This window comes from Silene latifolia, chromosome 8, assembly GCF_048544455.1.
Source record: "Silene latifolia isolate original U9 population chromosome 8, ASM4854445v1, whole genome shotgun sequence".
In the NCBI taxonomy this organism is placed as follows: domain Eukaryota; kingdom Viridiplantae; phylum Streptophyta; class Magnoliopsida; order Caryophyllales; family Caryophyllaceae; genus Silene; species Silene latifolia.
This window is the reverse complement of record NC_133533.1, coordinates 106902944-106926943: the sequence shown is the minus strand read 5'-3', so window position 1 is coordinate 106926943 and position 24000 is coordinate 106902944. Positions and strand designations below refer to the sequence as shown.

General features: G+C 40.6%; 1 protein-coding gene across 1 annotated transcript; it reads right to left on the bottom strand.

The window, feature by feature from the left end:
* Positions 1 to 21119: 21119 nt before the first annotated feature.
* Positions 21120 to 21431, bottom strand: LOC141595667 (putative mitochondrial protein AtMg00240). Its single transcript, XM_074415632.1, has one exon. The coding sequence runs from the start codon at positions 21429 to 21431 to the stop codon at positions 21120 to 21122; it is 312 nt and encodes a 103-aa protein (XP_074271733.1).
* Positions 21432 to 24000: the final 2569 nt, after the last annotated feature.

Below are 24000 nucleotides of genomic sequence, written 5' to 3'. Positions count from 1 at the left end.
GCACAAGTATTTATATACGGAGTATATGCTAAAAGGTCAACATTTACGATTAATGCTAGATCTAAACTTGAGCCTTGTGCGAGTTGTTCTACTCTTTCTGGGAAACCACCTTCTAGTATTTTTTTATATTGAATCATATAAAACGAGCAGTTAACGCACCATTATTAATTATAGATCCAAATATAATCATATAATAACTTTCACCATTAATTATTCGATTTTTCATTTTCGGTTATTCAATTAATAAACTGTAAACTGTTATTCTATCAGCTTAATTTCAGCTCAGTTCAACTCATTTCAATTCAGCTCAGCTTATTTTTGTTCATCCGTCTTATTTGAGCTCTATTCATCTCACTTCAGCTCATTTAAGTTTAGTTCAGCTCAATTCGGTTTAACTTTATTTAACCCAAAAGAACATGACCTAAGTATATAAAAATAACTTTGAGTTGAATCTCTTTGAACATGTTCCATGTTTGGTGCTCAACAGAATAATAATAGAAGCGGTTTTCTAATAAGATAATTAAATAAAGATTGTTGAAAATATATCATCAAAAAGTGATATTGAATACATACTGCTACTCTCAACTCAACTCGATCCCTCACTAGCTTGTGAGGTCTCACGCCAACTCTCTGTCCCTCTCTTGCATACTTCTTTGCTATTAAATACAAGTACGTTTATTTATTCCCGTCTAAAATATACTTCATCCACGGTTATTTATGGATTTACATTTTCCTAATGTCTTTTTTTATAATTGTTTCAAGATAAAATAATTATATTCCTCGAGTTAAAGAAAATGCAGATGATATAATTGTGAGGGAATAAGTGGACTCCGTTAATAAATTAGGAAATATTAAGGCTTTACGATTTACTTTACTAAATTTAGAAAGTCATAAACCCTTGGTCCTCGGATATAAGTCACTGGAGTGTGACAGGCTCAAAATTTATAAGACGTAAACCCAGACAATAAATACTACACAAGATTGTTATCGGAAGAGACTTTAAAGTCTTTTGAAAATTTCACCAAGTTTTAACTAATAGACTCTATAAATTAATAGACTCTATAAATTATATGCAAGTTAACATAAGCAGAAAATGTAAAGAATGGACTAAGAAGGCCGAAGGAGAAATACATCTACACCATATTATTACAATATTACACAGAAGAATTTTACAAGACAAAGTCAAACATTTACAGGTAAGGCTAATATATAAACTATGAGATGTTAGTTGCTACTTGCTACTCTTTCTGCGAAACCATTATCTAGTTTTTTTTTTTAATTCAATCACATATACACAAGGCACGAGCAGTCAATGCTTCATTTATTACTATAGATCCAAATATATTAATTTCACCATTTTATTATATCATTTTACACTGTTCAAGAACGACTGATACGGAGTATCATGTTAGTTCACGTTGTCATGTCTAGGTCATATCCATCCATACCGAGATGAAAGTCCAATTTATAAGTATAAAGAGGTTTATGTAGTATTTCTATGGAACCTTGATCTCCATTGTTGACATGTAAGTAAAACAGAGTGTTTGTTGTAATGAGATAAAGTTTGTTATAGTGAATGTTAGGCCTGGAAATCCGCAGATATCCCCGATCAATATCTTGCCTTGAACTAACCGACAGGGTGTCAGGATATCAGGACACATGAAGATAGGCGCCAAGCCATGGAGAGGACAACGGTCAAAATATCAGGACGATATCAGACCAGGAGATCATATTATGAGAAGATTACGCGCATAACATTAAATGGGAAGATTCCCAATTAAGAGCAGTAATTAAAGGCGTAATAATGGATAATATTACGGGTAATTAATACGGAATATTCAGCATTTATGAGGAGATTTACCAGCCGTTCAGCATGTGATTATATAAGGAGCATTTGGAAACCATTTGAAAAAAAAAAGACACATACAAGACAAAATATAGCATACGACATTCTTATTCAATTTTTAAGATAATTACGTCCCATTGTGCTGAATACTCAATATAATAGTGAAATCCTCTCCTGGCTTGGTGCCCGTGGTTTTTTCCCATTTAAGGGTTTTCCACGTACAAAGTCCTTTGTGTTATTGTTGTTCTTTTTTATTGTACTTTTACTTTTGCATTCCACCCTGACGACCTGATTTACAGACTAACTAGAGCTAGTTAACCCTACCTAAATCTACCCAGACCTGATTTCGCCTTGCGCAAAATCCACACAAAACAACTGGCGCCCACAGTGGGGCATCTAGCTCTTTAAATCTTTTTTCCTCACCTTACAAAAATCCAAATAAACTACAAAAATGGCCCAGCCTACCGTTAAAGAACAATTGAATGCAGCCCTCCAACAAATAGCTGAGTTGGAAAGCTTGAAAGAGAAAGTAGCCCAAACCGAGGCTGAAATTCTACAGTTGAGAGAATCGAGTCAGCTTTGAAGCAAAAATTGGAGAAAACCCAAGGAGCAGGCTCTAGATTCCAGCCAGGAACCCCATTTGCATCAATTATCAAAAATATCGATTTTTCCAGTTTTGGGAGCCCAAGTGGCTCCAAATTTATCAATGCGGATGATGATGGTGAGCCAAAGAATGACAATGAAAAACCTGATGAATCTGCAGCAGCCATCATGATGGCAGTAGTCCAGGAAATCAAGAGACTCAATGAAAAATTCGACAAGATACCTGGAGTACCTACCAGTTTAGAAGAAGCTGCCCCTGACAGCTATGCTGATTCGCCTTTCATAGACGAAATAACAAAGGTGGACTTGCCCAAAAAATTTGTGGTTCCGTCTATGAAAATCTATGATGGAACCACGGATCCACAGAATCATGTGGCCCTTTACAAACAAAAAATGTTATCAGCATCCATTCCCAGTGATTTCAGACAAGTTTGCATGTGTAAGGGATTTGGAACAACGCTGACAGGTCCTACTCTACAATGGTACATCAACCTGCCAACTGGAAGCATCCATTCTTTTGCCAACCTGATCAACAACTTCAACCAGCAGTTTGCGAGTAGCAGGGAGTTGGAGAAGCGATCCAGTGATCTTTACAGGATTATACAGAAGCCTGACGAAACTCTCAGAACATTCCTTGCAAGATTCAACAAAGAAAAAGTATTTATTCCCAGGTGTGACGTTGGAACAGCAGTGGAGGCATTCAGGCAGGGGTTGCTACCTCATGGTGACTTATACAACGAGCTCACTAAGTATCCCTGCCATACCTTCGAAGATGTCCATGCCAAAATCCTTACTTTTATCAGGCTGGAAGAAGACAAGAGCTACAAACTCGGATCATCCGGTGGACCAAAAGACTATGAAAAAAGCAATAGGAAGAGCAACAAAGGAAACAATTACAGACCTACTCCATATTCTAGGCCAGACCATTCAGAAGTCAACCTGGCACATGAGTATCAAGGTAAGGCTAAAATTTTTCCACCTATTTCTGAACATAACTTCAGTGTTGATATTGCAGGGTTAATCCAAAGGCTTGACAACATAGGACTAGTGGTCAGATGGCCCAGAAAGGTGGAAAATCCTAATCCTAGGAGAGATAATTCGAAATGGTGCGAATTCCACATGGACATTGGACACACAACAGATGACTGTTTCACCATGAGGAAAGAAGTGGCTTATCTGCTGAAATCTGGATACCTGAAAGACCTGATCAAGACGAAAGGAAGGAATGCAGACCAAGGCAAAGAGAACCAGGAGCATAAGCAAGATCGCAGCCTTCCTCCACCACCCCCAATTTATGAAGTAAAATTCATATATGGTGGGTCAGAAATCTGCGGCCTGACTAGTTCAGCAGCAAAAAAGATAGCCAGGACGCCAAGGATCGCATCACCCTGCAAACCGGATCACGTCCCAACAATCTCTTTCAGTGATTATGACCTGGTAGGTATTCCTGATGTTCATCATGATGGTCTGGTAATTTCTATGCAGATTGGAACCGCCACAGTAAGAAGGATCCTAGCGGACGGAGGTAGCTCAGTAAACCTGATCATGCTTGACGTGCTGAAAGCCATTAAAATCAATAAGGACCAAATCACCAAAAAATCCAGCGTTTTGGTAGGGTTCAGTGGAGAAACTAGAAGCACTTTAGGAGAAATCCACCTCTGAACCTACGTTGAAGGAGTCTCATCCTATAAGAAATTTGGAGTCCTTGATTGCCTGTCGTCCTACAATACAATTTTGGGCAGACCCTGGATTCATAATGTTAAGGCCGTGCCATCAACCTATCACCAGTGTATCAAGATACCAACAGACTGGGGCATAGCCACAATCAAAGGGGATCACAAGACAGTCCAAGAATGCTATACAACAGTCTTGAAACCTTCAAAGGCAGGTAAGTCCCTTGCATAACAATTATAGTACCCTGTCAGGAGCACTTATGTAGCACCTCCCAGAATGGAAACAGATCAGGTAATCCTCGACCCTGAGTACCCTGACAGGTATGTTCTAGTAGGATCTGACGCCCCAGATAGTGTCAGGCCCGAACTGGTAAAATTCCTTAAAAATAAATCATCTTGGTTTGCTTGGTCTCATTTTGATATGACTGGACTTAGTGCTGATATAATTACACACAAACTTAATATTGACCCATCTTTTAAGCCTGTACAACAGAAAAGACGAAAATTTGCAGCTGAAAGAAATGCCATAATCAACGAAGAAGTGGAAAAACTCCTAGATATGGGAATGATCAGGGAGGTAATGTACCCTGAGTGGCTGGCTAACGTGGTTGTTGTGCAGAAAAAGAATGGAAAATGGAGAGTCTGTGTAGATTACACTGACCTGAACAAGGCCTGTCCCAAGGACCCATTTCCTTTGCCACATATTGATTCCATGGTAGACGCCACAGCAGGGCATGAAATGCTGACATTCATGGACGCCTCCAGTGGATTCAATCACATAAAAATGCACCCTGCTGACCAAGAGAGTACTACATTCATTACAGACCGAGGCATATACTGTTACACTGCCATGCCTTTCGGCCTTAAGAATGCAGGGGCAACGTACCAGCGCCTAGTCAACATGATGTTCAAAGATCAAATAGGTGATAACATGGAAGTCTACATAGACGACATGGTGGTAAAGTCCAAAAATGCAGAAGATCATGTAAAACATTTGGAAATAGCATTCAAAATATTGGAAAAATACAATATGAAGCCCAACCCTGCAAAATGCCACTTTGGAGTTTCAGCAGGTAAGTTCCTTGGATACATGGTTACTAAGAGAGGCATAGAAGCCAACCCAGAACAGATAAAAGCTATCCTGGAACTTCAGTCACCCAAGTCCGTCAAAGATATTCAGAAATTGACAGGCCGGGTAGCTGCCCTGAACTGGTTCATATCAAGATCCTCTGAAAGGTGTAAAACATTTTACAACCTGCTCAGAAAAAATAAACAGTTTCATTTGACGGATGAACATGAGGCAGCCTTTCAAGACTTAAAATATTATTTGTCATCTCCACCCTTACTGGCCAAACCAGAGAAGGGAGAACCCTGTCAGTATACTTATCTGTCACTAACACAGCAGTCAGCGCGGTCCTTGTAAAAGAAGAGGAAGGCCAACAACATCCGGTCTATTATGTAAGTAAGAGCCTGCTGGATGCTGAGATGAGGTATGGATTACTTGAAAAATATGTTTTAGCCTTAATTATGTCATGTACTAAACTACGACCCTATTTTAAAAGCCACCCTATTATAGTCAGACCCAACTTACCCATAAAATCTGTCCCGCGTAAGCCTGAATTATCAGGTAGGATGACCAAGTGATCAGTTCAAATTAGCACATATGATATTTCTTTTGAACCCAGGGCAGCGATCAAATCGCAGGCCCTAGCAGACTTTGTGGCTGATTTTAGCCCTAACCTAGAACCTGACCTGAGAAAAGAGGTCAACCAATAGAAAATAAAACCCCAGACCAAGAATGGACTTTGTTCATAGATGGGGCATCCAATGCCAGGGGAACAGGGTTAGGGTTAGTGCTTAAATCACCACAGGGAGATATGATAGCACAAGCTATAAGCTGTGAATTCAAAGCAACTAACAATGAAGCGGAATATGAAGCTCTGATAGCAGGCTTAAAGATATGTTAGACCTCGGTGTTCAAACCCTAAAGGTAAAAACTTATTCACTTCTAATTGCTAATCAAATAAAGGGAATTTATACGGTTAAGGATGCAAAAATGATTTCATATTTAGAATATGCGAAAAACCTTACCGCTAAATTTGCTTTATTTGATATAGATCAAATATCAAGAGACCTGAACACACAGGCTGATGCTTTGGCCAGCCTAGGTTCAAATTTTATCCCTACAGTTTTCGATAAAATACCAATTGTTCATTTATTAGAGTCAGCCATCAGCAAGCCTGAACAAGTCAACCCTATCAATCAGGATAGCAATTCTTGGACTAAACCCTATTATGATTGGTTTCTCCGAGGAATACTACCTCAGGGGAGGCATGAAGCAAGGGCTTTTAAAATTAGAGCTTCAACCTATGCTATTATCAATAACACTTTATTTAAGAGATCGCAGGCCGGACCATACCTGAGATGCTTGGAGCCTGACGAAGCCAAATTAGTACTTCAAGAAATACACGATGGACATTGTGGTAACCATAAAGGAGGGAAAAGCCTGGCAAGTAAAGTACTCAGGACTGGCTACTACTAGCCTACACTGAGGGCTGATTGCCTGGAATACACTCTTCAAAGTGTGAAACCTGTCAAGTTCATGCACCAATCATACATCAGCCATCCGATCTCCTTCACTCAATTTCTGCACCCTGGCCATTCATGAAGTGGGGGCATGGATATTGTGGGAAAGCTGCCTGTAGCTCCAGGACAAAAAGTATCCATGTTGGCTATGACTGATTACTTCCCCAAATGGATCGAGGCTGACTCTTTCAGGCAAGTAACTGAAAAAGAAGTAATATCCTTCATCAGAACGAATATTATTTGCAGATATGGAGTCCCATCAGAAATAGTATGTGACAATGGAACCCAATTTGTGGGGAAAAAGACCCAAGCATTTTGCCAAGAATGGAATATTAGCCTGATAATATCCATCCATGGATATCCAAAAGCTAATGGCCAGGCTGAATCCAGTAACAAGGTGGTCATAAGCTGCCTAAAGAAGAAACTAAAAAAAGACGAGGCAGATGGGCTGAAGAACTTCCATTAGTACTATGGGCAGACAGGACAACTCCAAAGACATCAACGGGCCAAACACCTTATTCTTTGGTGTATGGCTGTGAAGCTGTCATTCCTGCAGAAGTCCGGGTGCCAACATCAAGGTATAGCCTGAACAATGTTGAAGCAAACAGAGACCTGATGCAAGACAGCCTGGTCCTTACAGAAGAGCTAAGAGACGCTGCCAAAATCAGGATGACGTCATACCAACAAGCAGTAGCCAGAACTTACAATAAAAATGTTAGAATTAGAGTCTTCAGGGAAGGAGACCTTGTCCTACGAAAAGTTTTTCCAAAAAAAAAAAAAAAAAATCAGCGGGCAAGCTTGCCCCCACATGGGAAGGCCCCTACTTAATTGATTCAATCGTTGGACAAGTAGCATACATGCTCCAAACATTAGAAGAAGAAATGATCCCAAGATCTTGGAATGTAACTCATTTAAAATTATTCCATGTATAAAGCCCATATCAGGCCATAATCAGGTACAAAATCATATCTTTACTATCAGTAATTCAACCTGATGTGCTATCTGAAAAATTACGTATTTTATATGCTCTATGTGCAATCCATGTCTATATATTTAACTAACTCAACCTCTCTTATTTCTTGAATCCTGAACAATTATACATGATAAATGTTTATAAATATTCAGGATTGAGGGCTACTCTACTATATGTCAAAATCTGAAACAAAACTTTGCACTTAATTGTGCCTAACGAGTTGGTAACCATCACCGGATACAGTAAATGTCAGGACCAATCAGGCATGAAATAATTGCCTGACCTGACTAGGTTTATTGCATATGTTTACAAACGGCTGGACGCAGCAAGACAGTGGAAGGGTGTGCCATCCCAACCATTAGTCTAAAAAGCCCTCCTGTCAGGCCGAGTACCAAGCCCTCCAGTCAGGCAGGGGACATAAGCCCTCCTGTCAGGCCGGTTTTCCCACCCCTTCAACCACTATGGCCAAAACCATACTTGGTTGAATTACTCACGATAGTTCAAATGACAGGTCCACAAGATTGAAAAAACAAAGTTCACAGGTTCAAAGAAATTCAAAAGCAAATGTCAAAGAGATAAGCAAAATCAGCCAAGGAAGGTCATCACGATCATACTAATAAAGCCCTTACCCCCTGGGGCAAAGGCACCAAAATATTCATAAAGGCCAGGGATAGTCTCCCTGACCTGAACAGAGACAGAAAAAATTAAATTGTATGTCCAGGGACATCCCCCCTGGATGGGCCAAATACCAACAAAGAAAAAAAATCAAATTACTGCTTCTCCTTGAAAACAGCATCAGCACTCCCACTCTTAGCCGGATCAGCATCAACATCCCTCTCCCCTGGAGAATCGACCTCCTGTTCATTTCCCATGTTATGCAGGTCAGGATACTTTGAAGCAACAAAAGTCATCTCAGCTTCAGGGTTCCAATTTGTCCTAGCCTCAATAGGCTCCGACATAGCAGCCACCTTCCCCTTAGTATAAAAATAAAGGGAGGAATCATCAAGCTTAAACTCAAAATCATCCCTCTCCTGGGTGAGCTCTTCATTTCTATCCAGCGCCTCCTGCAAAAGCTGTTTATTTGAATCTGCCTCAGCCTTAGCAGCATCCCTCTCAGCCTGCGCCATCGCCAAGTCAGCAGCTTTAGCAGCCAGGTCAGCCCGTGCAAAGTCTAGTTCAGACTTCAGCTTATCATAATCTGATCTCATCAGATCAATCCTAGCTACCAGAGAAGTAGCCTGATAAGCATTATGGAGACAGGTCGCAGCACCCTGACCAAAAGCAAAAAGAACAATATGAATATTATATCATAATAATAAAAACGACCAAATAAAATACACATATTACAAAATACACATGATAATAAAAGTAGCATACCTCCCTCACAACAGCAAAGGCACTTGCCAAAAGGCTGACAGAGTGGTCCGCTAAAGCAACTGCCTGGGTAGCAGTCTCGACAGGGTCAAGGGTGAGCATGACATCTGACTTGGAAGCAGCATAATCCCTAATCTTCACCTTGGCAGCCTCCACATTATCTACCCTGACCTTCACCTCCCTGATTGGGGCAGATATATCAACATCTTCAATTTTTCTCTTCTGGGCTGCTGTGTAATACTACGGTTTTATGAGTCTCTGGGTACTCTATCGAGTGGGCCTTACTCTGTCGAGTAAGGGTGTTCTGGTTTTTAAAACAGTAGTCTGCCTGAAGGGTACTCGATCGAGTAGCCTGGGCACTCGATCGAGTACGTCAGTTACTCGATCGAGTAGCTCGGTTTACGGGTAATGTATTGTCGGGTTTTGTTTATAACACGGATTAGTATATAAATCTTTCCATCATCTTCATAATACACTTTTACAAATCTAATCACATTGAAAAAGAGATTCAAGTTACGTTCTTCGCATTCATCCGTGTTATTGACAAATCCCGGAGCTTTTAAGGTCGAATTTCATCATTCTTTACATCCTTGTGATCCTTGCGTCGAGGGTAAAATCTACGTACCGATTTTATAGTCATTAGTTAAGTTTGTTTAAACCCTAATTTGGGGGATTGGGGATTTGTGTTAGTTTTTGTATGGTTAGTGATTATGTGATGATGTGTTAGGATGAGAATTCGTAGAAGAGGCTTTTTGCTACAGCTGTTGAGATCGTCTGCGTGTGTTGCATTCCAGGTAGGGTTTCCCTACTCAGTATTAGTCACATAATGTGTTGATTGTTGGTTGTGGTTGTTGTATAATATCATACTCGTATTGTGACGGTTGTTGGAATTGGTTACTGTTGATGGTTGTGATTAATTGTATATGTCTGTGTTCTTCGGGGTGCGTCCCTGGCTGAGTGGAGTCACTTGCGGGAGTGGTTTCACGCCCATTATTCGCCTTCTGTGGAACCCGCCACAGAAGGGATGTGCACATTAATGGATTTGGATTATTTGCTCTATGGTATGAGCGGGGCTTAGGTGGGAACGGCTGCGGTCCCCTACTGGAGGAGTGGAGTAACCTGTTGCGATGGGTGGCAAGACTACACACTTTAGTGTGTAGTCAGTGATGAGGAGTTGAATATGGAGTTTGGGTTATGTGACGATTGAGATGTGTTGGTTTCTATCTTATTGTAATTATATATGATTGTGTGATTAGTACAGACCCCGTTTAAATGTTTTGAAAACTGTGGTGATCCATTCGGGGATGGTGAGCAGTTGTTGAGCAGGTATGAGTCGAGACATATGGGCTAGCTGGGATGTTGTCACCACGAGATGATAGAGTCTTCCGCTGTAGTTGAAGTAGTTTGTTAGACATTTTGTTTAGTTGTTAGACTTTTGGTTTAAGAACATGTAACCGTATTTTATCAGTTGGTTTTGGATTGTATTCACTAAACTTTATACTATTTAAATGTTGTTTCTTTATTGTCTTTTGATTTATCATTGCCTCGGGAAACCGAGATGGTGACATCTTTATACCTGAGTGGTCCTGGTAATGCACTTGGTGTATGGGGGTGTCACAAAGTGGTATCAGAGCGACGATCCTGAAACCTGTAACTAATGAATTTAATGAACATAGGGAGTCAATTAAAATGAACCCGGGGTAAAATTTGTAGGAGCTAATGCAAAGGCTTGGGAGACGTCCTGAAGTCGCGAACTCGCCCTGCAATTTTGAACCGGTCACATGGGGGGTATGTGTGTCAAGGTCGTATGTGTTGTCTTTGGTTCGTATGTGAATTTAACGGTATGTGTTGTGAATTGTTGAATGTTGAAAGTGGAGAATTGAAAGTACGGTTAAAAGAGAAGGGATATGTTTTATATGTGAATTGAATGAAGAAGCATGTTGGGTGTTTATGATGTGACATTTTGATAACATGAAGTAATTTGTTTTGTGGATTATATGAGGAATTGTGTAGACTTGCATGCGTAGTTATAATTATAATGTTGAGATTATAAAGCTTGCGTAATATGTTGGGGTAAGTGAGATAACATACGGGTAGTATATACGAGTCTGCATGACTCGATCGAGTGGGGGGCACTCGATCGAGTAGGTGAGGCGCTCGATCGAGTGGGTCCAACTCGATCAAGTGGATAGTTTGACGTTTTTATGGTCAGAACCGTGTTTTTGGGTACTCGATCGAGTACATAGGGGCATTCGATCGAGTGGGGGGCACTCGATCGAGTGGCTTGTCAGCTCGGTCGAGTATGTCAGAGATCAGAAGGTCTGTTTGGGGTCTGGAGTCGGGGCACTCAATCGAGCATGTTGGGCACTCGATCGAGTAGCCTCAACTCGATCGACTAGGTTTTGGCACTCGATCGAGTGGGTTCTGGGCAAGCTGTTTTCGTGTTTTGGGTTATGGTATGTATGTTTATATCTACCTTTTCTTATATAGTTTCAAGATGCCGCCAAAGAAAAACGCCTTGTATGCGAGAGCTGAGAGCATGAACGTTGATGACATAGTTAAGATGTTGGAGCATCAAGATGCTCTTACGGAAGCGCTAAAGAGAGTGGGGAAGGATAAGGAGGTTGATCATTCTAAAATCAGTCTCTACATAGCGAGGTTTAACCCGAAAGAGTATAAGGGGACCGGGGAGCCAATTCGTCTTGACAATTGGCATCGTGAGATGGAGAATTTTATGGATCTGGTACATTGTCCGGATGAGATGAGGGTAGAATAAGCTGCATTCTACTTGAGGGAAGCAGCAGGAGAGTGGTGGGATAAGGTAAAAGTGAGTGCTAGAGATATGTATGAGAAGCAGGGGTTGCCTGCTATTCCTTGGGAAGAGTTTAGGAAAGCTATGAAGAGGGAGTTCGTGCCGGAGCACGTGAGGAGTAAGCTGAGGGAGGGGTTTGATGGGTTCAAGATGACCTCTGAGATGTCTGTGGCTGAGTACTACAAACGGTTTAATGAGAAGTCTAGGTATGCTGAGGATATGGGATTGAGTGAGGAGAACCTAGCTCTGAGGTTTGAGAAGGGGTTGACCCCCAAGATAATGGATAAGTTACCTGTGGGAGTCCTTACTGATGTTAAGGAAGCTTATGAGAGGGCTGGGAGAGCTGAGAGGTTGGTTGAGATGGCCCGAGAGAGAGGTGCTGAGAAAAGAAAGGCTGAGAGCGAGGGTGGTGGCCAATCTAGCTACAAGAAGGGCAACCACACTCAAGCTAGAGTATATTCTTCTGGTTCAGGGTTTAGTGCTGGGGCTTCATACGGGCGTGGCCGTGGTAGTTGTGGTGGTAGTTGGGGTATGACCTGCTTTAACTGTGGCGGTGTAGGCCACAAGAGACATGAGTGCACCAGTGCGGTGAGCGGGGGTTACCAGAGGCCGGGAACGGGGAGCTTTTCTCGGGGCCGGCACGAGTTTTGCGAGTAATGGACCGGTGGGTCATGGAGCAACCGGGGAGGCCAGAGCTACAACGGTGGAGGTAACCGCAATGGCGGTAATTATTATCAGAAACCAGTTACCAACACCAACAACAACCAGAGGTCGGGTGCTAAGCCGACTACCTCAGCCAGTACTATCCAAGGAGGTGGGCAGAAGACCAGTGGAAAACTGTTTATGATGGAGAAACATGCAGCTGAGGACGACGCGCATGTTATCACTGGTACTTTTCTTGTTAATGGTGTTTACACCTTTGTTTTGTTTGATTCGGGAGCGTCTCAGTCGTTTGTATCTTCGAGTCATGTTAAACAGTTGGGTTTGAGAGAGTATGAGTCTGTAAATGAGAAAGTTTTTATACCTTCGGGAGAGTCTGTAACATGTGGGAGGTTGTTTAGAGATGTATCTATGATAGTTGGGCAAGTTGATCTACCTGTAGACTTGCTAGAGTTTCCTTTAGACACTTTTGAGATGATAGTCGGGATGGATTGGTTAGGGAAGTACAAAGCAAAGATAGACTGTCATCAAAAAAAGTGTCTTTGAGAGGTCCTAAGGGCATTAGCGTGTCTTATCGTGGGTTTTTTGTCAAACCCAAAGTTAAGTTGATTGCAGCTGTGACCTTGAAGTCCTATCTGAGGAAGGGGTGTCCGTTAATCTTGTGCCATGTGAGATATGACCGGATAGAGAGTCCGACAGTTGATCAGATACCAGTTGTGGGGGAGTTTTCAGATGTCTTTCCAGAGGAGATTCCGGGGTTGCCACCGAAGAGGGAGATAGATTTCACTGTTGAGCTGAAACCGGGGACGGGGCCAATCTCTAAGGCACCGTACCGGATGGGTCCTAAGGAGTTGGAGGAGCTCAGGAAGCAGTTGGATGATCTGATAGAGAAGGGATACATTAGACCTAGTGTATCACCGTGGGGAGCACCAGTCCTTTTCGTGAAAAAGAAAGATGGGAGTTTGAGGTTGTGCATAGATTACAGGGAGCTTAACCGAGTGACGGTGAAGAACAAGTATCCTTTGCCAAGGATAGATGATCTGTTTGATCAGTTGAGTGGTGCATCAGTCTTTTCCAAGATTGATTTGAGGTCGGGGTACCATCAGGTGAAGATTGAGAGGTGGACATACCAAAGACAGCTTTCACGTCGAGGTATGACCATTATGAGTATGTGGTGATGCCTTTTGGGTTATCTAATGCACCAACTGTGTTTATGGATTTGATGAACAGAGTCTTCAGTCAGTTTTTGGACAAGTTTGTGGTGGTTTTCATCGATGACATCTTAGTCTATTCCAAGACTAAGGAGGAACATGAGGAACATCTGAGGATTGTGTTGCAGACCTTGAGGGAGCATGAGTTGTATGTTAAGTTGTCCAAGTGTGAGTTCTGGTTAGAGAAAGTTGCTTTTCTGGGGCATGTGATCTCTAAGGATGGGGTAGCTGTGGATCCGGCGAAGATTGAGGCAGTTACCAAGTGGGAAGCACCAAAGAATGTAGCTGAGATCCGGAGTTTCTTGGGTTTAGCTGGATATTACAGACGGGTCGTGAAGGATTTCTCCAAGATTGCTAGACCTATGACGGCTTTGATGAGGAAAGAGAACAGGTTTCGTTGGGATGACAGTTGTGAGACGGCGTTCCAAACATTAAAGGAGCGTTTGACCACAGCTCCAATCTTAGCATTGCCTGAAGGGATTGAGAACTTTTGAGGTTTATACAGATGCCTCAAAGAATGGGTTGGGATGTGTGTTGATGCATAATGGTAAAGTCATTGCCTATGCTTCTAGGCAATTGAAGCCTTATGAGGAGAATTATCCTACACACGATCTAGAGTTGGGTGCAGTGGTGTTTGCTCTCAAGATTTAGAGACATTACCTTTATGGGGCGACCTTTAAGGTATTTTCAGATCACAAGAGTTTCAAGTACATCTTCACTCAAAAGGAGTTGAACATGAGAGAGAGGAGGTGGATGGAGTTGATTGGCGATTATGATATGGATATTATCTACCATGAAGGGAAAGCCAATGTAGTTGCAGATGCTTTGAGCAGGAAGAGTGTACATTCCTTGTGCACAACCATATCCTTGATGAGATTGAGAGATGAGGTTGGTAAGTTTGGGATACACATGATATAGAAAGGGGATGCCATGGGAGATTTGACAGTGCAGCCTGATCTTTATGACGACATTCGAGGTAAACAGGTGTTGGATCCTAAGATGGTAGAGTGGAGAGCTGGAGTAGAGAAAGGGACAGTATCTAGATTCTCTATTCATACAGATGGTAGTTTGAGGTTTGATGGGAGGTGGTGTGTCCCTAATGATGAGGAGATGAAAAAGATAATCATGACAGAGGCACATTGTACACCATATTCGGTACATCCAGGTGGTGACAAGCTGTACAAGGATTTAAAGAAGACGTTCTGGTGGCCTGGGATGAAGAAAGAAACAGCTGAGTTTGTGGCCCGTTGTTTGACATGTCAGAGAGTTAAAGGGGAACAGTGACGACCACAAGGTAAGATTCAGTCTCTTGAGGTACCTGAGTGGAAGTGGGAATCCATTTCTATGGATTTTATCGTGGGTTTGCCAAAGAATCAGCAGGGTAACAACATGATATGGGTTATAGTGGATCGACTGACCAAGTCAGCTCATTTTGTGCCAATGAAAGATACATGGACTAAGGCACAATGAGCTATGGCTTACCGGAAGCATGTGTTAAGGTTACATGGGGTGCCTAAAGACATAGTATCTGACAGACATGCGAGGTTTATCTCAAGGTTTTGGAAAGAGTTGCAGGAGTCTTTGGGAACGACGTTGAAAATGAGTACAGCATTTCATCTTGTAACAGATGGTCAGACAGAGAGAACAATCAAGACTCTTGAGGATATGTTACGAGCTTGTGTGATGGATTTTGATGGTAGCTGGGAACAGAGGTTGGATTTGATTGAGTTTTCTTACAACAACAGCTATCACACTAGTATTGGCATGGCGCCATTTGAGGCCTTATATGGGAAGAGATGTAGGAGTCCGATTTGTTGGGACGACAGTGCTGAGACAGTGGTTTTAGGACCAGAGATGGTACATGAGATGGTTGAGCAGATTAAGATGATCAGAGAGAGGATGAGAGCAGCTCAGGATAGGCAAAAGAGTTATGCAGATCTACATCGCCGAGATATCGAGTTTCAGGTTGGGGACAAGGTTCTTCTGAAAGTGTCTCCTATGCGTGGGATTATGAGATTTGGGAAGAAAGGCAAGCTGAGTCAGAAGTTCATCGGACCATATGAGAACCTAGACCGGGTTGGAGAGGTTGCTTATCGTTTGGCTTTACCGTCTTCTTTGGATAGGGTACATAACGTGTTTCATGTATCTCAGCTGCGCAAGTATGTGAGTGATCCGTCACATGTGTTAGAGGCAGAGATCATAGAGCTAGATGAGTCTTTGTCTTATCTTGAGGTACCTAAGCAGATTCTTGACCGGAAGGTTAGGAAGACTAGGAGTGGTGAGACAGTTTTGTTTAACATCCTTTGGAATAATCATGAGGTTGAGGAAGTTACATGGGAGGCAGAGGAGGCCATGAGAGAGCGTTAACCTTTCCTTTTTGATCAGGTATGTATGGTTACGGGGATGTAACCTTGTTTCTTTTAGGGAGGTAGGAGATGATCGCAAAGAGTTTTTACACCTTTTTGTGCTGTGTCGGTACATTTAGTAGTGGTTGGATTCGGGTTGAGTTTGGTTGGTAGCATGTTTTTATGTTGAGTTTTGTTTTGGTTGTTGTGTCGGGAGTGTGGTAGTATGTTTTGTTTTGTTGTGGTTTGAACTTCGGGGACGAAGTTCTTTTAAGGAGGGGAGACTGTAATACTACAGTTTTATGAGTCTCTGGGTACTCTATCGAGTGGGCCTTACTCTGTCGAGTATGGGTGTTTTGGTTTTTAAAACAGTAGTCTGCCTGTAGGGTACTCGATCGAGTAACCTGAGCACTCGATCGAGTAAGTGGCACTCGATCGAGTACGTCAGTTACTCGATCGAGTAGCTCGGTTTACGGGTAATGTTTTGTCGGGTTTTGTTAATAACACGGATTAGTATATAAATCTTTCTGTCATCTTCATAATACACTTTTATAAACCTAATCACATTGAAAAAGAGATTCAAGTTACGTTCTTCGCATTCATCCGTGTTATTGACAAATCCCGGAGCTTTTGAGGTCGGATTTCATCGTTCTTTACATCCTTGTGATCCTTGCGTCGAGGGTAAGATCTATGAACCGATTTTATAGTAATTAGTTAAGTTTGTTTAAACCCTAATTTGGGGGATTGGGGATTTGTGTTAGTTTTTGTATGGTTAGTGATTATGTGATGATGTGTTAGGAGGAGGATTCGTAGAAGAGGCTTTTTGATACAGCTGTTGAGATCGTCTGCGTGCGTTGCATTCCAGGTAGGGTTTCCCTACTCAGTATTAGTCACATAATGTGTTGATTGTTGGTTGTGGTTGTTGTATAATATCATACTCGTATTGTGACGGTTGTTGGAATTGGTTACTGTTGATGGTTGTGATTAATTGTATCTGTCTGTGTTCTTCGGGGTGCGTCCCTGGCTGAGTGGAGTCACTTGCGGGAGTGGCTTCACGCCCATTATTCGCCTTCTGTGGAACCCGCCACATAAGGGATGTGCACATTAATGGATTTGGGTTATTTGCTCTATGGTATGAGCGGGGCTTAGGTGGGAACGGCTGCGGTCCCCCACTGGCGGAGTGGAGTAACCTGTTGCGATGGGTACTCTGGCAGGATTACATACTTTAGTGTGTAGTCAGTTATGAGGAGTTGAATATGGAGTTTGGGTTATGTGACGATTGAGATGTGTTGGTTTCTATCTTATTGTAATTATATATGATTGTGTGATTAGTACTGACCCCGTTTAAATGTTTTGAAAACTGTGGTGATCCATTCGGGGATGGTGAGCAGTTGTTGAGCTGGTATGAGTCGAGACATATGGGCTAGCTGGGATGTGTCACCACGAGATGATAGAGTCTTCCGTTGTAGTTGGAGTAGTTTGTTAGACATTTTGTTTAGTTGTTAGACTTTTGGTTTAAGAACATGTAACCGTATTTTATCAGTTGGTTTTGGATTGTATTCACTAAACTTTATACTATTTAAATGTTGTTTCTTTATTGTCTTTTGATTATCATTGCCTCGGGAAACCGAGATGGTGACATCTTTATACCTGAGTGGTCCTGGTAAGGCACTTGGAGTATGGGGGTGTCACATGCTGAACTTGTTTCACAGAGGCAGCAGGAGCGGTAGAAACCTTGGAAGCATCATGCAATTCAGTTAAATCGATAACCGGCTCAGCATCTCCGCTTCCATGGGAACCTTCCTCCTTGATCTTAGCGAACCTGGCTGAGAGGTCAGCCATACCAAATCTGGCAAGGCGAGTAGACAACCTGGTGGCTATAACACGAAACACTACATTAGCAATATAAACTAAATATCACATAAGAGGTAAAATAGGAAGAAAGGAGAAAAACAAAATAGACTTACTGCCTGAAGTGGAAGCACTAACAGCCTTTGAAGGTTTAGGCACCCTGGCAGTACCATCAACCTTCAAGCAGCGAGGAAGATGGCCAGCCCTACAACAGAGAGGCCAAGACCTCTCCAAAGGAGGAATAGCAAGGAAAGAAGAAATGTTTGCAGTAGGGTACTCAGTTTCAGTAACCCAGTCATCAACTGCGCACACGAGAGGTATGATTCAATAAAATTTTATTTTTATACTAACGAATAAAACGTGCAGGATAAGAGAAAAGTTAAAATACTCACCAGCAACACAAGCTTCATAGTTCAAATATGCCAGATCAGGACCTACAGAATTGGTCCTGATAAACATGTACCCAGCAGCCCAATTCTTGTCATGGCCACTGTCCAGATTGCTGAGAAGAGGAGTAGTGGAAGGCCTGACCTTAAAACTTATACGGCCAGGGCTATTGGTTTTGACAGCGTAGCAGACTTTCAGATCATCAAGAGAAAATGAAATATTATGCTTTTTGCAGAGATACTCGATAGAGCAGACCACTTTCCATACCATAGGCATCAACTGATAAGAAGGGACACCAATTTCTTTAATAACCTCCACCATGAGAGGAGAGAAATGAAGCTTACAACCTGCCCTGAAGGCCCAGTCATGAATACAGAACCAACCAGGACATGCCCAGTCAGCCCTGATAGGAGAATCTTTAGGGATCCAAACTTCGGAATCAGCAGAAATGATTCCCTTATCTTTTGGCACTTTTTCAAATTTAGGCTTCAGACGATTTGAGAGAGACTGGTCATCTTTCAAAGCTTTCGTGGGTTTAAATTGGAAATCACCATGAGAAATTGAAATCATCTCAAGAGGAGAATCATTCGTTTTACTAACCACAAGAGGTTGAACAGCAGGAGATGAAGGAACGTTCTCAGAAGTAGTTTCTTCAGGGTTTTGAGCAGTTGGAGTTCCAGAAGCCATCGCCCCTGGTAGATTTCTTTTTTGCGGCCATTTTTGAGGGATTATTAAAAATTAAACGAAGACTAAAAACTGGGAATTAAGGAAGTTGAAGAAGAAAATTATTAGAAGAAGGCAAAGTAGATTTTTTGGTGAAGATTAACTTGATGAAGTAAGGGGGTATTTATAGTGGGTGAAACTAGGGTTTCTACCGCAATTGGATGGATAATCATTGAGGAAATTGCAGTAAATACAACACATGTCACAAACTGAAGAAACTAACCGTTACAGGAACTGACTAGCCACAATTTAACCGTTGAACAGTTTTCCAAAGATTGAAGTTATCTCCTTATTTTTTGTCCTGACACCTCGAAAATAAGGAGATAAGGGGCAATTGTTAGGCCTGGAAATCCGCAGATATCCCTGATCAATATCTTGCCTTGAACTAACCGACAGGGTGTCAGGGTGTCAGGATATCAGGACACATGAAGATAAGCGCCAAGCCATGGAGAGGACAACGGTCAAAATATCAGGACGATATCAGACCAGGAGATCATATTATGAGAAGATTACGTGCATAGCATTAAATGGGAAGATTCAGCAATTAAGAGCAGTAATTACGGGCGTAATAATGAATATTATTACGGTAATTAATACGGAACTAGTTTAGCTCCCGTGCAATGTATGCACAGTATATATAGAATTTTACTTTTCTTAGTTTATTATATTTATGAAATTTAAATTAACTAATTTTTATTTTTTTACATTTCTCATCGTTATATTTTGATTTGAAAAAACAAAGTCAAAATCGTATTAATCATTAAATGAGTATTTAAATGAAAGTTTTTCCTTATTACCGAGAGATTAATGGTGTTATTTTATAAACTTTTACTGATAATATATTTTTAGCCCCAACTTTTTATCATCGAAAATTAATATTTTTTCGTATGATTCTTTAAAAAAAAGGAATTAATTTTTATATCATAAAAAGATTTGAGATAATTTTGTGCAGAATGTAAAATACTAAATGACATAAATATATAAATCTGAAAGATTATGTGTATTATATCACACCATACTTATAGAATATGCTAAAAATAACTAAAATTTATTTTAGGACATATGTTTAGGCGGGAAAAATTGTAGTTTCGCCTATTCTTTTAGTAAATAGGGGATATTCAGCATTTATGAGGAGATTTACCAGCCGTTCAGCATGTGATTATATAAGGAGCATTTGGAAACCATTTGAAAAAAAAAAGAGACACATACAAGACAAAATATAGCATTCGACATTCTCATACAATTTTTTAAGATAATTACGTCCCATTGTGCTGAATACTCAATATAATAGTGAAATCCTCTCCTAGCTTGGTGCCCGTGGTTTTTTCCCATTTAAGGGTTTTCCACGTACAAAATCCTTTGTCTTATTGTTGTTCTTTTCATTGTACTTTTACTTTTGCATTCCACCCTGACGACCTGATTTACAGACTAACTAGAGCTAGTTAACCCTACCTAAATCTACCCAGACCTGATTTCGCCTTGCGCAAAATCCACACAAAACAGTGAAGGAAAGCAAGCTAAATAAAATGAGGGACTTATTGATAGAATATGTACATACAGTGTATATATAGTACACTACTTATTTGGACCTCAATACAATATAATTAAACTACATTCCCCCCTCAAGCTTACTTTCTTTATAACAATAAAGTCAAGCTTGTGAACTAAAAAGGATTGCGACTGATTTCTAATCCCTTTGCCATGATGTCTGCAATTTGCAAACCAGTGCGCACATGTTGTGGAACCAAGAAGCCCTTATGCAACTTATCTCTCACATAGTGGCAGTTAACATTTAAGTGCTTTGTCCTCTCATGAAAGACAGGGTTCTAGGCAATGTGAGTGCCTGCTTGTCATAGCATATGGGAATAGGCAAAAACACCTGTACATGTAGATCCTTAAGTAAAGCTTCTATTCAAACCATTTTACTAGTCATTAAGGACATGCTTCTGTCATCTGCCTCAACAGTACTTTTGCTTACTGTTTTCTATTTTTTAGTTTTTCATGAAATGATACTTGAACCAAGACATATGCAAAACCCACTGAGAGACTCCCAAGTGATCGAATGCACACTGTCCCTAGTTTGCATCAATATGGGCCTTGAGCTGGAAATCTGATGAGGATGGATAATACAACCCAACATTGATTGTTTCTTTGAGATACCACCTGACCATGTGTATTGTTGCTTGCATGTGTGGTACTCTAGACTGAACCAAAAACTGACTCAGATGCTGTACTGGATATGATATATCATGTCTGGTCAGGTTTAGATACGGAAGTTTCCCAATCAATCTTCTATATTTGTCTAGCTCATGTAGCAACTCACCTTGCTCCACTGATAATTTGGTCCCTCTAGGCATGTGAACTGTTGCCTCATTGCAATTCTCCATGTTTAAATCTTTAAGGATGTCAACATACAATATATTTTCTATGGTTTAACAAAATACCAGAATCATTTCTCGCCACTTCTAAACCAAGAAAGTACCTCATATAGCCAAGGTTTTTAATCGTGAAAGTGGCATCCAAACCTTGCTTTACTAACTATCCCAACTTGATCATCACCACCAGGGGAAAAACTAGCTTAGAGAGTAGCAAGTGGTAGCAGCTGCTACCCCAAACCCAGAAAATCAAATGAAGAGGACGAAATTCGCTACCCTAATATTGCTGACTTTACTATAAGATTAAATAAGCTTGCATCATCAACATGTAAGTGTTCTAGAGTAGTGGTAAAGTAGTGACATTCCCTATAAAGAGTTTGTGTTCGGTTCTTACAAGTAGCATTTTTTTTCCAACTCAAGCTTACATGAGACTTTAGGGACGTTGAGGGTCACGACTTAATGTCTATTCAAAGATTTTGTGCTTAGCAATTGAGTTTTTGTTTCCCTAATTTTATGTTCTAGCTAACTCATCCAATAATTTACATTAAGGAAAAAAAATATTACTACCCATTATAAACGACTAGATTATTATACAAATTATTACTTGTTATTTTCACGAATTCTTATTTAAAACCGTCTTAATTTAAGACAACTACCACAGGTGATTAAAATAAAGGTTAAAATAAAGAGGTTGTGTAAGTCAAGATGGTCTTAAACAAGACTAACTGATCATGATTTTTTGTTATAAATTACAAGCTGTTAAACTTTTTTTTTTACTACACGTATAAATTTATAATTCCATGAATTCTTCACATAAAATAGTGTCACTACTCGCTATAGTGTTAATCTAGTAGGATTTTAGGCCTCAAGCACAATCAACAACCTCAATACACTAAGAGCGAAAACAATTTATATATCTTGATACGACTCTTTTAGTCGTAGTTATTTGGAGCGAATTAGTATGGTTTTGACGGTTTGAAGTAGTGTTATGGAGTTTAATAGCAGGTTATTTGTTAGTGAGCTTTGGTTAGGTATTGGGCCGGTTTTACAAGTTTAAAAAGGAGTCCAAGTCTGAGAAAAGATGGGCTCGGATACCTATGAATATACCTGAGATGTGTGCGCTTAAGGTGCACTAATCGTGCGCGCATGGGATAGACTGAGACGCGGCAACAACGTTTTCGCGACATGCATTCGACTGAAGCGCAACCGAGGCGCGACTAAGGCGCGACTGAAGCGGGACCTACACTTGACTGTTCCGCTTCTTTACTTTAGTCGGTTTGTTCCGATTATTACTTTTATTGTTTAACACTTTATTTCCTAATTTAGTTGGAGACCTTATTACTATATAACTTGTTATTAGAGCTTTAGAAAATTTTGACACAACTTCGAGAGACAAAAAACCCTATTATTGTTATTGACAGACGATGTGTAACTAATCTTTATTCTTGGATTCAAGCAATTGAAGCACTCTTAAACCGATTGTGAGTTTGAATGTTTTAGTTCCTCTTCTTGATTATTGTAAATTGCTTAGTTATTAATTATATGAATGTTGATTGATTATTGTTTGGTGTACAACTAGTGATTGATTTCTTCATTCTTTTGTTAGTATTGTTAATTGAATAGGATTTATTGATTAATTCTAAGCTAGTGACAGCTAGAAATTAATATTGAACGGGATACGTTGGTATTAGTACTTTGAATTGATTCACATAAATCTCTAAAGTGCAACTGGATTGTATGCATAATTTATTCTCTATCGAGTTCTCTATTTTATATGCTGCTGTTGAATTAAATCTTGAACTGGATTGTTAAGATTGTTTAACAGTTAGGGTTGATTAAGAACGGGATTCATTTTAATTAACTATTCGTGAGGAGAATTGGAATTTGTCGTTCACGATAGAGTAATCAAGATCAGTAATTGAAACCGTCTGAGAAGAGGCGCAGCAGCTGTTGCGGTCCTTCCAAGAGGTGCAGCACCTGCTGCGTTGTTTCCCCAGAGGTTTCCTCCTGTGGAAGAAAGATTTCCGCGTTTTTTCTATGGAATTGCGGTGGATCTCTACTTCCTTATTCCGTAAAATATTATATATGGGATATATTTTACCAAAAGATATAAAATTTTATTTAGGAATAAATATCTAGAACATTCTAGAACATTCCGACTCGGCATTTTAAACGGTTTCTTAGAAAATGAAGCGGTTTTTGACCCAGACTCCAAATGAACTCTAATTACTGTCAAAACGACCGTATCGGCGCGTAGATGACGACCAAGGGGTAGACACAAGTGTTTGGGCTATCACTTGACGATAAACTTACGGACTATCATAAATCGTTCCGCGTACCAAACATGCGACCCAATCATCACTGAGTGGTTGGCGGAAGGTGTAGAAATGAGGTATCTACAAATCCAGAAATATCGGATATTCGGATTTGAATCCTGAAAAGTCAAAATTTTAAATCCGGATTCCAACTTGGATTTCAAATCTGGGTCGAATATCCGGTTTTACTCAGCCCTACAAACACTTAGAATGAAGCAGCTTCCCACTAGGTAATTAGTTGAGTAGTAATGTCCAAAAAGGCCCTG

Bases quoted from the DNA above. Each gene is read 5' to 3' on its own strand.
- LOC141595667 (XM_074415632.1), bottom strand. From the start codon at position 21,431: ATGGAGAATTGCAATGAGGCAACAGTTCACATGCCTAGAGGGACCAAA.